The sequence below is a fragment of the Cladophialophora carrionii genome (assembly GCF_000365165.1).
Source record: "Cladophialophora carrionii CBS 160.54 unplaced genomic scaffold supercont1.3, whole genome shotgun sequence".
NCBI lineage: Eukaryota > Fungi > Ascomycota > Eurotiomycetes > Chaetothyriales > Herpotrichiellaceae > Cladophialophora > Cladophialophora carrionii.
In genome coordinates this window covers 1,220,034-1,236,454 of record NW_008481828.1, presented here as the reverse complement: position 1 = coordinate 1,236,454, position 16,421 = coordinate 1,220,034, and the positions used below count along the sequence as shown (strand labels likewise).

The window sequence follows — 16,421 nt, the reverse complement described above, 5'->3', positions numbered from 1 at the left end:
CATGGTGCAGCGAGGAAACAGCATGCTGACACTTCCAGGTCATCCAACCAATCGATCCCCGAGTAGTAAATCTCACTGCAAGAAGATGGGGGTTGTCATGCTATCCCCTCGTTCGGTTGACAGCCATCGTGGTCAAGGTACACTTCAACAGACATGAGAGTGTCTGCGCATGAACCGGTGTTCGCAACTTTGCACGCCAGCGTCGCTCCAGCCATCCACCCAGGTTCCTCGTGGACCCGGAGATGGCGGTCGTCGCTGGGTCGTGTGAGGCTGCGTTCTGAGATCATACGGTTTAACTTGATCTGGATAATACCAGCGAAAGGATCTTGCGATCTCGTCTTTCCCTCTCTCCTCGAGGAACCTCCTAACATTGTGACAGGACGTGAATTATGTCTCCACCCATCGCCACTTTCAATGAGTTTGATGGCTTCACTGCCACCAAAGAGCTGAAGACTGGCGCCGCTCTTGATCACAAAAATGTGGTTTTGCAGGCCTCCAACGAGGACAAGACTCTGCTCGACAGGTTCGGCGACAAATGGGGTGATTTCAAGTTTGCCCCAATCCGCGAGTCCCAGGTCTCTCGCGCCATGACGAGACGCTACTTTGCCGACCTCGATCGATATGCCGAGTCGGACGTCGTCATTGTGGGCGCAGGTTCTTGCGGTCTGTCTACCGCCTACACTCTCGCCAAGGCTCGACCGGATCTCAAGATCGCCATTGTCGAGGCTTCCGTGAGCCCCGGTGGTGGTTGCTGGCTGGGCGGCCAGCTTTTCTCGGCCATGGTCCTGCGTAAGCCAGCCGACGAATTCTTGAACGACATCGGCGTACCCTTTGAGGACGAGGGCAACTACGTGGTCGTCAAGCATGCCGCTCTCTTCATGTCGACTTTGATGAGCAAGGTTTTGGCTATGCCCAACGTCAAGTTGTTCAACGCCACTTGTGTCGAGGACTTGGTCACTCGTCCAGCCGCCGACGGTGGCGTCAGAGTTGTCGGCGTGGTCACGAACTGGACATTGGTCACCCTCCACCATGACGACCGTAAGTCCTTGTCTTCTCATGACGATAATTGATCGATCCCTCCCCCGACTCCTTCCTTGCGGGAAAAGTTTGGCATCATAGCTTTTCGCTCAATTTGAATCCGGAGACTATGCTAACTCATGTGGGACCAACAGATAGCTGCATGGACCCAAAGTGAGTCTGAAGCGGAACCTACCGCTGATATCCTAGTATTAATTGATTCTAGCACCATCAACGCTCCCTTGGTCATTAGCACCACAGGTCATGACGGCCCATTTGGAGCCTTTTCAGCAAAGCGGCTTGTCAGCATGAATGCCATTGAAAAGCTAGGCGGGATGCGCGGCCTAGACATGAATAACGCCGAGGATGCGATCGTGAAGGGCACGCGTGAGGTCTCGCCTGGCTTGATCATGGGAGGCATGGAGCTGTCCGAGTTGGATGGTGCCAACCGCATGGGGCCGACTTTTGGTGCGATGGTGCTCAGCGGTGTCAAAGCTGCGGAAGAGGCATTGAAAGTCTTCGAGGCCAGAAAGTCCGAGTGCGCTGAGTAGTGGAAAGGCATCTCGCCTTGATGTTGGCACGGAGCAGGTGATCGGTTCTGATCACCAAGTCACTCATTCGAAGTAGTCCGAGCACATATCATATCTCTCTCAATTTACTCAGCAACGTTCAGAACACCGCGTAGTACTTTGAAGTTGTCTGTCCTTCACGCTTTGGACTGGCATCATAACATTCCATGTTTCGTGAAATGAGGGCAGAGGTGAAGATGAGGAGAGCGGCTGTGAGATGGCGTCGTCCGCAGATACAAAGCATTGATTGGCTGCTCGAAAGGGAACCATCCAGGTCGAAAGCGTATGACGTCAATGCCTTGTGTCCAACAATTTTGCCCGCGACCAAGTTCGCTCTCTACTCATTCTTGACGTTATGTCCAATGCTCTTTTCAACACTCCAGGATGCTGCCTAGGACTGAGACTAACACACAGAGCGATCAGTGTTGATCTGTCAGAAGGATCAGAATCACATTTCAGGGCACGTGGTATCCTTAAGCCTACAGCTGAGGCCGGTTAGACGTTGTCTGGCCAGGTAGCCCTTGTCTGTGGCGGCAATGGAAACAGTCAAATCAATGCTGGGTGCTGGTGGTGGTGGTGGTGGTGGCGGCGATGGCGAGGACACGCCACAGATTCCAAAGGATGGGGACATGCCCAGTCGAGAAGAAATGCTCAAGACCATCGAGTCGTTGCAGAAAGCACAGAAAGCCCAGTCTACGGCCAACAGCCTCAAACAGAAAGCCATGGCCATGGCTTCATCGACACAACGTGAGAAGCTGTTGAAGGAAGCCTTTGACAAGGAAATGGAAGCAAACGGGCACAGCAAAATGGCGAAACGGATGCAATCAGGGACGTGGCAGGGGTTTGGATTTGGTGGTGGCATTGGGGCTGCCAGTGGGCTGGGCCTTGGTGCGGGTGTGGGGACCGTACTCGGAGCAATACTGTCGGTGCCTGCCACAGGACTGGGGATGCTTGTGGGAACTGGCGTTGGTGCCATCCATGGGCCATGGATTAAGCTAGGTGGCGGAAAGGACGGCAAGGTGGAAGAAGTACCGTTTGAAGATGCGGATCCGGGGAGGGTGGTCGACGCCTTGGAGGCGGAGCGCAAAGCGCAGCTTGAGAAAGGAGCTGCGCCGGAAAGCGCCGAGTCGACAAATGGGGCTGAGAAGCCGCGTAGAAAGCCGCCGAAACTGGAGATCAGGTCTAAGAAGGGTGCCGATGCAAACAAGAACCAAGACACAGCTGGGGAGGGCGCTGTGAAAAAGGAGTCTGAGGTCGACAAGGGACCTAGTGTCAATAGTGGCGTGTCCGAGGAATCAAAGCCACCGAGACAGAAACCGAAGAAGCTGGAGATCCGGTCAGGAAAGGATGGCCAAAAGCCGGCGACTGCAAAAGCCTGACGAATGTGAGAGCTGCGACGAGAAGAGAGCTAAGCAAGGTGCTTCGGAGTCTGCATTGGATTTGGATTTGGATTTGGATTTGGATGTGTACATTGTACGGAGTATCACTGAGGCCAAGCCTTTTGGCCAGCAATTGTGCTCTCGGCAGAAATATAATACACGCTGGCACGTCTAGGCGCTCCACATACCTTCGACACAGATGCTATGATCTACCCTCGCCTCTCACGCAGCTTCCTTGCAACTGCTCGAGGTGCTACGAGGTAGAGCGACGATGAGACTTCACCGTCCTGGGTCCACCTGCTTTGTACGATAACCTCGCTTGAGTTGCCTCCTTGAGGGATGGCAATCGGCCGAGATGTCGGCTTGCACCGGGTTTGTCAGCATCCCGTATCAATGAGGTACTGTACCAGGTATCTTCGGACACGTATTCCGGGACGTGGAGGAACGTTTTGACATTTTCTGTTCATCCTTCTGGAGTTGGAATTGCTTTCAGCGGTCCTTTGACGGTGTCGGTCACGTACTTCTAGCAAGGCTCGAGCACAACCATGACACCCAACGGGGCACGCTCGGAGAGGACGCCTCTGCTGTCCTCGTCGCCCAACACCTTTGCGGTCCTGAACAGGCACACAACGGAGCCACGAGATGTGTCACCACTTTCGCGGACAGATAAAGGGCCAGACGACAAGCTCTCGACTACCCGTGGAGCGCTGATCTGTCTCTCCGTCTGGGTTCTCATCTTTATTCTCACAAACAATGTCTCGCTTATCACGACCATTCAGTCACCGATTGCTTCAGATCTCGAGGTCTCAAATGCAGTGAGCTGGTTTACATCAGCCTACCTCATCGCCATTACGAGCATCACCCCCGTGGCAGGTCGCCTGTGTGCCATCTTCACACCGCGGATCTATTTGCTCGTCTCAATCATCGTTCAGACATGCGGTCTTTTCGTGACTTCCCAAGCGAAGTCACTGCCATGGTTCCTAGCCGGTCGAGTTATCACGGGCATTGGAAGCGCGTCTGTCACGCCTGTGGCATTCCTGCTTGTCACAGAATTGACGAGCCAGCGGAGGAGAGGCTTGTTCTTCGGGTGTATCAATACGGGGTACACTGCGGGCGTGGCATGTGGCGCTATCATTGCTGGGGCGTTGGAGCCGTTGGTCGGCTGGCGCGCGATATTCTGGCTGCAGATCCCCTTCGCCTTGGTCGCCGTCACCGTGGCCTTCTTCAGCATTCCCAAACCGAAGCAAGCCTCTGCCTCGACAGCGCCCGAAGCGTTGGCGAAGAAGCTGTCTCAAATCGACTACTTTGGCGTCTTTAGCATTGTTGCCGCAGTTGTCCTATTGCTTTACAGCCTCTCGTCTCCACGAATCCAGATGACGCCAATCCTTCTGTCGGTGGCTTCATTCATCCTCTTCATCTTCGTCGAGTCAAGCTGGGCAACGCACCCCATCGTACCCGTCTCAGTGCTGAGGTCCAGGGGCAATATCCTCACTGGCCTAGCTACCGTCGGAGTCATGACCGCCCGATGGGGTGTTCTTTTCTACACGCCTACCTATGTCCTCACGTTAAGAGGCTGGCCTCAGAGTCACGCCGGGCTGACGCTCATTCCGACCAATTTGGGCTTTGGCATGGGTGGCCTCTTGGCGGGCTGGTTGCATATTCGACGAGCCGGGTCATTCTACGTCTCGTGCATCGCCACCTTCGGGCTTTTTGCACTTTCCATGTTCGCGGTCTCTTGGATATCTACGCCGTCTTCGAACATCTATCTCTATCTGACTGTCCTGTTTGTGAACGGCTTTATTGTCGGGTCGCTGCTGAACTACTCTCTGGCGCATGTGTTGCACCTGAACACACCTTCGACGCATATTATTGTCATACCCTTGAATGCCATGTTTCGCAGCTTATCTGGGTCGTTTGGCTCCAGTGTCTCTGGCGGCCTATTCCTACGGACGCTGCAGAAGGCACTGACCCGGGGGTTCCAGGACCGAGGGATATTCGAGGTCAAGGAGAGGTTGATCCGGCAACTCGTGGGCACTCCCATCGTGGTTCAACAGCTGACTGGCGTGGATAAAGAGGTGGCTTTGTTTGGGTACGAGCAAGCACTGAAGACAATCTATATGGCCGGTGGCGTTCTGGCTATTTTCATGTTACTCGTTCAAGCTGGGACTGGTTGGACCGCACCGGAGGTTGTCAAGGACGAGGAAGATGCTGTCGATGGGTCGGAGGGCATCGAACGTACTATTTCGAGGGAGCCAGTTGCGTCGTAGCTACACGGTGAATTTGTACAACAATAGATTTCCAGGCGTTGATGCATCTCGCCACAGAGCTGTGTTTGTGATATCATATGTTGTTGGAGCATGGCTGGCGGTACTCCGCATCCAAGATGCATATGCATTTCTTTCAGTCCGTTTGGTAAACCACAAGCCTGGACGAAATGGTATATATTTAAGCAGCATGACATATGCCTCAACTCCTCTTTATCCGATCCACACCATATAACAGCCACCGTCTCTTACTACCTGGTTGCTCTCTATCTCCGGATGGCCGACTCATCCTGTGGATTGTCCAACGGGTGCGGACCTGCCTTGCCTAAATCCTTGTTGGATCCCATTCCAGTCCTCTCTCCTTGTGTCCGTGGTGCCTCGTGGCCATGGCCATCTTGATGACCCGGTGCTGCTCCGAAGCTGAGGGTCCGGTCGTTGACCTCGCTCAAATCGGGGAGAGGTGCGGTCTTCTTTGCATGACTGATTTCGACTTCGGCGGTGGTCTGTGTCACACACTCTTTAGCTGAATCTGCTCGCGAGACGATAAGAAAGAGCTTCTTCATCGGACTCCCCTACCTTTCCTCCTCCGTGGATCTTGTCTTGACCGGCCTCCACGGCATTGTCAGACTGAGGCTTTCCGTTGTCGAACTCTGCTCCTCGAGGCATTGTGAAGTGATGGGGACGGTGAGTCCAGTTGAAGAAGTGCTCGGTGTCAATCGTGAATCTGGTGGTAACTAACAGCGTCTTTATCGATGCTTCACTCGAGAATACGAGGTACTCGTAAGAGGTGGTATATATGATGGAGAGAAGACTTCACCGTCAGGCAGAGGCCACATCACTGCAGCAATACCGTCATCATTGAGCCTCAGCACAAGCCATCTCGCCATTGACGAAGATTGGTTGGGAAAAGCTCGTCCCATGCTTAACGTCACTTGTGAAGTCATCTCTTCCAGGCAAAGTTTTTGGCTTGCGCAATGGCGAAAACATGACAGTAGCCCCGGCTGCGGACAAAGTGCGTTGCAATAAGTTTCCACGACTCGTCTCAACTTGGGGTGACTACCTCGATTTACGTCCTTGTCCAGACTGGAATTGCATATGAGGACTTCGTACAAGGTGAGGTGAACGACAACCTCAGAATAAATTCCTGGCCGGATCGCGTGCCTCCTCACCGGGGAATTCCGGGACTACTGCCACCCCTCAGCGGGATGCTCCGTCGACCTCACGTCCCACTCTGCGGAACATCGGGCTTGCTGTCGGGCGGGATGGCAATGATACTCCGAAGCTGTGGCGGCATTGACATGTTCTCATTGAGCAGAGCCGTGAGAGCCAACCCGTTGACCGAATATTAGCCCGAACAGACTTATGCCTTCTTGTTGCGGACGAGGTGACGATGCTGTGCTTCACAACATGTCGGCTGAGTGCTCTTGTGTGCAGACGGCGCAACCTGACACGTGTCTCATACTTGGGATGAGGTTGTGTCTGAAAAAGATGAAAGAAAGCCAGGGACTCCGTCTTTTCCTCTTCCCTTTTCTATGCTAACGCAGACGCACTTACCTTTGCTACTGTACGACAGAGATCACTCCTTCTTGTTGCCCGAGTAGAGCAAAGTGAGAAGAAACTGGCAGAAGCTGACGAGACCAGAACGTGCGACGACCTACATACCTACATCTATTTCTATCTTCAGAACCCATCCCATACCAGCAAGAATGGCTAAACCCTCAAAACCACCTCCCTCATCTCTCAATGGCCCATCCTCCAAACTTCTGCGCGTCACCCTCGAAGGAGCGGTAATGAGTGCAGTCTCCAACAGCCTTGCTCAGGGCTTCAACGCATACCGCGAGGGCTGGTCCGCGATTGATCCCCTGGCGTTCATTCACTTCATCATTCTTGCGATCATTACCACTCCACCGAACTACAAATGGCAGTTGTGGCTCGAAGAGACGTTCCCGAGCAATCCCAAAAGAGAGGGACCAGCCCCGGCCGGCAAGAAAGAAGACGATGCACCAGTCGAGGATGACAAGTCGGCACTCTCGATAACAAACACCGCCGCCAAGTTTCTACTGGATCAAACTTTTGGCGCAGGCTTCAACACTTTGTGGTTCATCGTGATGATCAATCTACTGAGGGGCAAGAGCTTCGAGCACATTGCGACCACCGTGCAAAATGTGAGTCGCAGCTTTAGATATCCCCCATTGGTGTTTACACTCGTTGGCGCCGACTGACATACTGCCTTTACAGGACTTCTTCCCCATGCTTATGGCCGGCTATAAATTCTGGCCCATGGTCACTCTGATAAACCTCGTCGTGGTCCCTTTTGACCAGAGAATGCTTGTGGGTGGCTTGGCAGGTCTGGCCTGGGGAATGTACGTCAGTTTGACGCAGATGTGATCTTCAGCGTTAGAACTGGCACTACTAGTTGGAAAATAGAATAAATGACACCCCGACGGCATACGGGTTGCGGGAAGACATGCTTTGATACGAAGAACTGGTGTGCACGCGACAGTACAGGCTCTGCAGGATTTGGACAAGTTCGGACCTTGGGCGTGTTCGGGCCGGTTATGGCCCTCTTCACAGTCTGGTACGTGGAAATGAAGGTTTGTTGTCTGAAGTGGACAGACCAGAAGTCCGAATGCTATGACGCGCCACCGGGCGGTATTCATCGTCTTGCATCTGAACGGTACATGAAGGAATGAAACCATCTGTACGGACGGGCGCACACACACACACACACACACACACGCACACACGGCCTGGTTGTTGAGGTTATCGATCCGACGAGCCAGGCTCCGCATGCGAGGAGTGCGACATTGGACACTTGGGACATAAAATATAGGAGCTTGTGAATGAAATAGGCCTACTACGCGGACAACACGACACGGTCGTTCAGCAGTGTAGAGACGTGATCTCGGTACGGTAATGTTGAGGTTTCCCTAACAGGAGAGACAATGGATAACAAATATCCTAGAAATGCTGCACTCACCCCACCCAGCTACTGTAGCCCACTTTTATCTCATCTCACAACTTACTAGCCTTCCAAACGGGCTTCCTCTTCTCCCGAAACGCGGCGAGGCCCTCCTTGGAATTCTCGCCCTCCATCAACCCCCTCTTCAACCGCTCGTCGACCAACTGAAACCCGCGCTCCACCGACCCATTCTCCCACGTCTCCCTGATGGCCGCGCGCGTCACGATGATGGCGTCGGGCGAAATGTCCGCGACCTTTTGCGCCAGCTGGACGGCTTCGTCGAGCAAGGTCGCGGCACTGCTGGAGACGCGGTTGATCAGGTTGAAGCGCAGGGCTTCGGCGGCGGAGAGGGTCCGGCCGGTCATTGCGATTTCCGAGGCCAGCGGCAGGCCGACGTTGCGGACGAGGCGGGGCAGACCCCCGGCGCCCGCGTAGATGCCGCGGAGGGACTCGGGGAGGCCGAATGTCGCGGTCGGGGACGCCACGGTCATGTCGCTGGACGAAGAGCAACCGAACGAGTCAGTGAAGATAGATCATTGTAGGGGAGGTGTTGCACCATCCTAGACAAAAGTACCATGTGGGGATCTCGGGTCTCGGTCTGTGGAGCTTCAAAATAGAAAAGAGCGACACATCCACACACTCTCTCACACACGGAGAGCGAGAGAGCCAGAGAGTGAGAGAGAGAGACAAAGATTGAAGGGGAGTCGCGTTCGTTCTTATCACAGCAGTAAATCGGGGATCTGCTGAAGTGGAGGGGGGTGACAACAATTAAGAGAGATGAATCGTCTTTCCTGCTTCCTTGAATGCTTGCTTCATCCTGGCGCGGGACGAGCCGGAACCAGAAGAAGGGAACCGGCGAAAAGGAGGCAGGTGATTCACTACCTGTCCCCATCCTTGGATGCAAGAAGATACTCCCGCGTAAGAAAGGCTTCCAAGGTAGAAACGAAACGGAGGATCTCGGATAAGACACACCAGCCCCGGCCAGGCGGAAGAGCTCTCAAGGACAGAAAGAAACAGAGCAAGCAGACAAGCATTACTCACCAGTTCAGCACAATCTCAAACCCACCGCCGAGAGCAAATCCGTTCACCGCCGCGATGATGGGCTTCTTGCCCAACCGGCGACTAATCCCCGCGAAGCCGCTGGTCGGCGGGTGCAACGCGAGGTACGGCTTCTCCTCCAATTCCTTGGGATCCCGCTTGCCGAGTTCGATCAGGTCCTGGCCCGCGCAGAAGGCCTTGGGCCCAGCGCCGGTGATGATGGCCACGCGCAAGGTGGGTTCTCTGTCGAACCAGTCGAAGACGCGGTGGAGGTGCCAGTGGACAGGAAAGGGGATCGAGTTCATCTGTTTGACGCGGTTGATCGTGACCAGGAGGATGGCGGGCGTTGGGTAGGAAAGGAGGACAGAGGGGTTAGAGGAGGGAGGAGGGATCGTGGTATTCGAGGTGGACGGATAGCTGCTCATGATTGCCTGTGGTTGTGCGTTGCTTGCGTTTGACCTGGTCGAGAAACGAAGGGCTGTAGTCGTGAATTGGGATACCGCCTCGGCTCCTGTATGGATTGGATTTTAGGAGTGTAGTGTCGTGCCGGTTCTCGTTCTGGTTGAGAAGTTGTAATGTACCACAGTAGGGCTCAGGCCGGACGAGGCCGTTGAGCTTGCAGTAAGTCGGCTTCGCTGCTGCCGGAACTGGAGATTCGTCTAGTCTGGTGCTACGATAGGAGAAGACACATGCAGAGCGGTAATTTGAGGTAGATATGTATTCCCTGACGACGAACTCTCGCACGAGCAGTCAGCACTGGAAGGATTGTCAAAAGGTGGACGGCCCGACAGGTACAAACTGGAGACAATACCTCGGCTTCTCCACACAAGGCTTGCCGCTCTGCAGAGGTCGAGCCGACCAGCCAATCATGAGTGTCCAGCCACCCGGACGAGGCTGCACCGTACACAGTACACAGTTTAGACGCGGTCCGGAGTACCTTCACAGCCAAGTATTCGATGTCCAAGTATTCAGGCGACGAGGAGCGAGACGGATAGTGGGTTCAAACTGGACAGGAGCGGCGAATGCTCGCGTGGCTGTCAAGCCACATTGGCTGCGAAGAAACAAACACTAACATGTCCTTCCGCTCATCCAGCGGTGGCATAACTGGACTTGGGGTTTGATAGGACCGAGGGGCGGATCTGGGCCTCCGAGGACCGTGAGAAATGATGCGACGCTGAACCAGTAGATCCTTCAGGTCCGGTTCGACGGTTCGCGACTACTCGTAGCCCCATGGTATACTCTCCATTGCTCCCCTCCTCTGTACACACTTGGCTGCGGCCTGGTTCGCGTTCGTGGCCGCCTGCTTGACATTGAAATCGTCTAGGCTCGTTGTATGCGCAAGATGTCGTGCAAGTGCCGATGCAAAATATCCCACAAAAGAATCACCAGCCGCTGTTGTGTCGACAACTCTATCCACTTTCGCAGCCGAGATCAGCCCCTTATCCTTAACACCTGCTGTCCCAGTAGAGTGTGAGAAATAGGCACCGCGAGCACCAAGCGTCACAAGAATGATACTGATCTTGGCTTTTTCATGGAGAGAGGTCGTCAGCTGTTCCAGTTCGGCGACATCCATGGACTCGTCTTCGTCGCCAGAGACTTTACCGCTGTCAAGCCCCTTGCTTGAGGCGAAGAGTTGACGGCACTCCGTCTCGTTGACAACCAGCACGGCAAGGCTTTTGAGTGCTTCGAGTGTGATACCATCTGGAAACATTGGCGCCGGGTTGAAGACCACGCAAGTCTGGAGGTCGCTTGAATTAAACATCTCGAGCAATTCTAGCACAGTCTTCCGAGGTATCTCCCCTTGCATAACCACGACGTCCGGTACTTGGTGCTCCATCACGGCGTCGCGTACCGCTTTGGCATCCGTGACTGTAGCATTGGCTCCCGGAACGACCAGGATCCTGTTTTCTCCGCTCGACCCTTCATCGACCAGTATTGTAGCCGTACCCGTTTGACCCCCAGTTCCAACTACCTGTTCAATACCAGCAGTACTGACGCCACTCTTCTCCAGCGTCGGTTTGAGCAAAGAGGAATAGTATGGGTCATCTGCTCCCACCGCCCCGAACATCTCAACAGCAACATCTTGAGAGCCTGGTGCAGTGAATGCAGCCTTCCCACACGCAACAGCTTGGTTTGCACCCTTGCCACCAGGATGCACTGTCATGGATGTCGCAGTGAGAGTCTCTCCAGGCCCAGGTATCCGGGGTGTTGAGGTCACGAAATCGATGTTCAACGAACCAATGATGCAAATCTTCGGTTTTCCAGCCATTGCGTGGATGACGAGATGTTATGTAGTTCAAAGATGGGGAGGAGCCGTCTTGAATTGAAACGAACAGCAGTCGTTGAGTGCGGACTCAGAATATTTCAAATCGAGTTCAATTTCCAGGTTGCTCTGTAGGCATGTGGATGGGTACGACCGAAGAGAAAAGTTTGTACCGGTCCCTGAAGTGACCACTTCTTTGCTGCGGTCGCAAGCTTTACTGCTTCCACTGGAAAGGAATATCTCGCATACCGGTGGAGAGGGACTGCAGCAATCAGCCGGGCATGAGTTCGTGCTTTGCTTTATGCTACATTGCACTAACCTCGAGAAGGGCTTTAAATTGTTTGTGAGGTGAAATCCCACTGAAAGCTTGCAGCCAATCGGGCTGCTTGTCAGCAGGCGGGTTTCCGATTGGCGGAAGCACGGAAAGCAGGTTGGGAATAAGCGTGGACTGAGAACAAACTCATTTCTGCTTCTGAAGTCTCTCGACTCTCCCCATAATCCTATGGATGATAGGGGTTGCTGACTTGTCCTTCAGCTGCACATGACGGTGCATATCTGAGATCATCTGTAACTCATACTGCCGTGATCACTTGTATTGGGCTCAGATATTATGTACCTTATTAGGGCAGGGACGCCACGGCAAAAGTCAATGATGTCAACATCTTCCCTTTTGTCGACTCATATTGCTTGTCCAGTGCTTCGATCCACCACAAAACGCCTGAGCGTTAATGGTGACAGGTAAGTGCTTCCGGTGCTCTGGTGGCATATAGAGAGCTCCGGAATGTCGGTCAAAGTGGTCCCTGTTTCCCTTGCTTTACCTAAACTCAACATTGGGCTGCGTTTTGAAAATCGCGGACAATGTTGCCATATATCGAACACCCTGCATGTCCAGCGCACCGAGTGTCAATACCTCAAGCACCTGTCACGGAGCAATACAAGGCGCATGTACCACCAGATGATTCCCAGCTGAAGAATTCGGGTCTTGTTTATACGACTTATGCCCCTACATCCGAATCACCGAATGGAACTGTCAAGGATGATTGGGCAGAGACGCATCAGCATCAGACTGTAAGACGCCCATTGCTGCCGTGGTAGCCTAGTCGCTCACAATCCTGCTCCAATAGGTCCTCGAGCAACATTGTTCATTCTTCGATCCTGACGGTGACGGCGTGATATGGCCGATTGACACATATCGCACCTGCCGCTCATTTGACTGGAAGATACCTACCTCTCTGTTCTTTACCGCCTTTCTCCATGCCGTGCAGTCCTACAACACGAATCCTGGATGGGTGCCCGATCCCTGCTTCAGACTCTGGGTCAAGAACGCATATATGAACAAACATGGCAGCGGGACCGGCACCTTTGATTCAGAAGGTCGGTTTCGACCGCAGCCATTCGAGGACTTCTTCACAAAATTCGACCAGGATGGGAAAGGTGGTTTGACAAAATGGGAACTGTGGCACGGTTTAAGAAGATCTAGGCTCGCGTTTGATTTCTTTGGGCAGGTATCTGCCATGTTTGAATGGGGCTTCGCCTGGGTGCTGATCTGGCCCGAGGATGGCATTTTGCGAAAGGAAGATGTGAGAAGACTATGTGATGGGAGTCTGTATCGTGAAAAGCAGGTGGCACCGGAACGTCAAAAGGGCAGGCCGGATGCCTCCTCCAGGCCGACGAACGGTACTTCTCATGAGGCCAAGTCTAAGACACAGTGACAGAAGGCATCGTTCTTCACACAGTCGATACATGTCAGCGGCTGCGACGAAAGCAAAACGGCATCTAGACCTCGACTCTCACATATCTTCTGGTCTTCGTGCCATCGATGATACGTCGAGAACGAGGTCGGATGCCGCATCAGGTCCACCCAGAATGATATGCTCCCATTTCATGTAGAACTTGATTTGTAGAGGTCTAAGCGCAGCCGCATGTTGGACTCAGGTCCATGGATACACCGTTGGAGAGAGTAAGAGTAATCCAGTAGTCAGTCTCGATTCGTGTTCCTTCACAAGCCTGCAACTAACGACAGTAATGGCTTACCGTATCTGAGCGCGGGCAGTTTTCAGCGCACACAACACAATTGATAAGATAGCCTCTGCCATCAGAGCTTGAGTTCCCGAGGTGTCAGGTTGAACGACAGTTGTTGAACAAAGCCGAGACGGCAGGGTTGAAGGCAAGATTGCTTGACTGCTTAAGCATATGCAAGGGGAAGCGACAAAAGTGAGTCCACGTGGTCGAAATCGAAACCATAGTTGTTTCTGACTGGCCAGCGTCACACAGAGCACCAACAACATCGCATAGCAGGAAGCGGCGTAAAGTGTGCCTTGCAAAGTGTTTGGACAAGAGGAGATGGGAAAGGTTACACCGATCATAATATCGGCAGCATGGCGAGCCCGTAAATCGCATTGGGTTGGCTTCTTGTACCGAGCAATGACGGCTTCGTAAGTAGGTCGCGCTTGCACCATGCATGTTTCCATTCTGAAAATGGACCCTTTAGCATACATACCTTGTCCTGATAAAGCCAGAGAGATCCTCCTCAAAGGGCAAGACGAATCATTCCCGCAGCAGGTTCTCGGGCCGTACAAGCTGCACAGTCCTGTTCGTGCACTGCTCTCAGCAAGACTGGGAAACGGCGACATGTTATTGTATTAGCCGCACCCGACAGGCTCGACGTCAAGAGTTGTGATACGTCCACCACTCGCAGGGAGATGCATGATGCCAGCTGGGCATCATCCGTCATCATGTCCAAGCAGCTTCCTGGGGGTAGATAAAGAGCTGGTAAACATGTATCGTGTAAACGGAGAAATCGGAAACCGTTAGTGATCGGAAGCCCTCGAGAAATCCAGCTCACAGGCTGATCTTGGGCTAAGTCGGGACAATCCTACACTGATGGGACATTCGCGGCGGACATGTCTCGATCATTTCGTCGTGTGCATCAATCACCACAAGCATGCAACTGGCCCTGTATCATCTGTTGGCGCGTTTCGCGACGGCCTGTGGAACGGGTAGACGTGGTGTTAAGGAGACGATGCGCAGTGTGCGATGTTAGGATGCAGGACTGCGGGTAGGACAGCATAAACTTGTAAACTCTTGTCGAGCCACAGCTGTTGCTTCGTCGCTTCAACGCGGTACTCTCGGTGCCGAGCAAAGACTGGGGACGAGACTCGAGACAGACTCGTTTCCGCTGCCGTAATCATGTTGATTTCAATGATTGATCCGAAAGATTGCTTGCGCCCGAGAACGAGCTGTCTTCCTGGCGCGAACCAGACCCGAACCATCTGCTGAGCTGCCTGCTTTCCCCGTCTTTTGCATGGTGGTCCATCGTGGTGGCATACTGCAGGACGAGAGGTTCGTTTCGATGGTGAAGAGGATGGACGGGATCGTAGAATGCAGGACCAGGCGACAGGGACAGCCATCTAAAATGCACCTGGTCAGGGAGCCACAGATACAACCCTGAATCTGCGAGTACGCCAGGGGAAGCCATGCTCAAGGACAGCCGCAACTGCCACGAGGCGGCAAGCGAGAGCCGGGCACGTTTCCAACGAATCTGCAGGAGCCTGGAGGTGATGTCTCCGTTCTAGACATATTGAAAAGCAGGCCCATGAATACAGGGTATCGTCAGCCAATATGGGGATATTCGAGATGGGATCATCCATGTCGTCTATAAGCTCTGCTCCCAGGCGACTTGCAAGGAGGTGAAACCATTTGGCGAAGATGATGTGGAAAGGGGCTCAAAGGCCGATGCAAATGTGGCAATCGACTGCGTGCCAGTGTCGTCAGATGAACGCAGCGGCGCAAGGACTGCTCGGCGAGCTCGGCTTTCCTACTGGGTACAAGCTGGGGGTTCCCTGAACCAATCGTGCAGCTGGCCCAGCCCCGATCTCCGGGCGCAAATTTGATAAGCGATTAGGTTCAACCCCGCTGGCAGTCGTCTGCAAGCCACTTTATTCTCCGACTGCTTGGTCCACACTTGGTGCTAGAGCGTCTGCCCCAAGTGCCGCCGAAGAACTCGGGTTTGGCCAGGGGTCTTGTTTCACCTGCCCTGTGCCAATCTGGCAAAAGTAACTGATATTGCAGCGGTGACCGCGTGCTCACAAAGATTGAGGGACGACACTGGAGGTTGCAGCTGTCGGCCACGGAGTTGCGAGCTGTCGCAGGCGGGCGTACAGGGGAAAGCATCCAGAGGTTCCCCAGCTCGAATTCCAACTCGCCGATTTTGAACTGAGCCGTGCCTGCCTCCACGTCGCATTCTCCAAGGCCAGGACGAGTATGCAGTGGGCATGAGGAATTTATCTCTTCTATACTCCGTATATCGAGCGGTACTGTCGCTTCAAGGACACTCGTCGGCAGTTACCAGCATCTGCTCCGTCCCCAGCCAGTGGTATTATAATCTGGGCTCAGTCTGTGAACCCGTCTTCTGTGTCTTCCCGTCCCTTCAAAACCCTTTGGGCCCGTCCTTTCCCAGTGATCTCTCCTCTCATCTTACTTCCTCCAGCAACAGTCTCTCTTCGATTCTCGAGCCTAGCCTCTTTCTTTGTCCTTATCACTGGGCGACGTAAGCTTGCGCCGCGGCACTGAAACGATTATAGGAATACTGCCTGCCACCCTAGTAAATCAGGTGTTTCAGCTCAGATTGCCTTGAGATCGATATTCCGGACAATCTCCCAGCGAAACCTCCGAGGCTCTTAGCTCTCCGCAATCACTAGAATCCCAACTGTCTCGGGTATAGCCTTACCTGTACTATCGCTCTATCCGGCTAAGCTCCAGGTACGACACCCAGCCAGCAGTCCTTGCGTGGATGTTAAGGTGACGAAAAGCTGGGCCCGGTCCCTCGCCCTGTCGCGGGCATTTGCAATTGGTGAAAGGCGACGTGGGGTCACTTTCCTTGTTCATTTAGCCTTGAAGCCAGTGGAGAAGCAGCATCACCGGCCACCC

General features: G+C 53.7%; 8 protein-coding genes across 8 annotated transcripts; 5 read left to right on the top strand and 3 right to left on the bottom strand.

Annotated features, from left to right (window-relative positions):
* Nucleotides 1-389: 389 nt before the first annotated feature.
* G647_03833 (thiazole biosynthetic enzyme, mitochondrial) lies at nt 390-1,568 on the top strand (the record flags this gene model as incomplete). The annotated part of the gene is made up of 3 exons (XM_008728178.1): nt 390-1,038; nt 1,173-1,191; nt 1,244-1,568. The coding sequence occupies 3 exons, from the start codon at nt 390-392 to the stop codon at nt 1,566-1,568; spliced, it is 993 nt and encodes a 330-aa protein (XP_008726400.1).
* A 554-nt stretch (nt 1,569-2,122) lies between these two features.
* G647_03832 (uncharacterized protein) lies at nt 2,123-2,965 on the top strand (the record flags this gene model as incomplete). The annotated part of the gene is made up of 1 exon (XM_008728177.1): nt 2,123-2,965. One exon carries the CDS (start codon nt 2,123-2,125, stop codon nt 2,963-2,965), a length of 843 nt encoding a protein of 280 aa, XP_008726399.1.
* A 545-nt stretch (nt 2,966-3,510) lies between these two features.
* G647_03831 (uncharacterized protein) lies at nt 3,511-5,232 on the top strand (the record flags this gene model as incomplete). Its single annotated transcript, XM_008728176.1, has 1 exon — nt 3,511-5,232. One exon carries the CDS (start codon nt 3,511-3,513, stop codon nt 5,230-5,232), a length of 1,722 nt encoding a protein of 573 aa, XP_008726398.1.
* Nucleotides 5,233-5,495: 263 nt separating this feature from the next.
* On the bottom strand, nt 5,496-5,895 carry G647_03830 (uncharacterized protein; the record flags this gene model as incomplete). Its single annotated transcript, XM_008728175.1, has 2 exons — nt 5,496-5,732; nt 5,806-5,895. 2 exons carry the CDS (start codon nt 5,893-5,895, stop codon nt 5,496-5,498), a joined length of 327 nt encoding a protein of 108 aa, XP_008726397.1.
* A 1,040-nt stretch (nt 5,896-6,935) lies between these two features.
* Nucleotides 6,936-7,617, top strand: G647_03829 (uncharacterized protein; the record flags this gene model as incomplete). Its single annotated transcript, XM_008728174.1, has 2 exons — nt 6,936-7,394; nt 7,468-7,617. The coding sequence occupies 2 exons, from the start codon at nt 6,936-6,938 to the stop codon at nt 7,615-7,617; spliced, it is 609 nt and encodes a 202-aa protein (XP_008726396.1).
* A 627-nt stretch (nt 7,618-8,244) lies between these two features.
* On the bottom strand, nt 8,245-9,654 carry G647_03828 (uncharacterized protein; the record flags this gene model as incomplete). Its single annotated transcript, XM_008728173.1, has 2 exons — nt 8,245-8,686; nt 9,233-9,654. The coding sequence occupies 2 exons, from the start codon at nt 9,652-9,654 to the stop codon at nt 8,245-8,247; spliced, it is 864 nt and encodes a 287-aa protein (XP_008726395.1).
* A 791-nt stretch (nt 9,655-10,445) lies between these two features.
* On the bottom strand, nt 10,446-11,498 carry G647_03827 (ribokinase; the record flags this gene model as incomplete). The annotated part of the gene is made up of 1 exon (XM_008728172.1): nt 10,446-11,498. The coding sequence occupies one exon, from the start codon at nt 11,496-11,498 to the stop codon at nt 10,446-10,448; it is 1,053 nt and encodes a 350-aa protein (XP_008726394.1).
* An 852-nt stretch (nt 11,499-12,350) lies between these two features.
* Nucleotides 12,351-13,204, top strand: G647_03826 (uncharacterized protein; the record flags this gene model as incomplete). Its single annotated transcript, XM_008728171.1, has 2 exons — nt 12,351-12,560; nt 12,617-13,204. 2 exons carry the CDS (start codon nt 12,351-12,353, stop codon nt 13,202-13,204), a joined length of 798 nt encoding a protein of 265 aa, XP_008726393.1.
* Between the last annotated feature and the right edge of the window lie 3,217 nt (nt 13,205-16,421).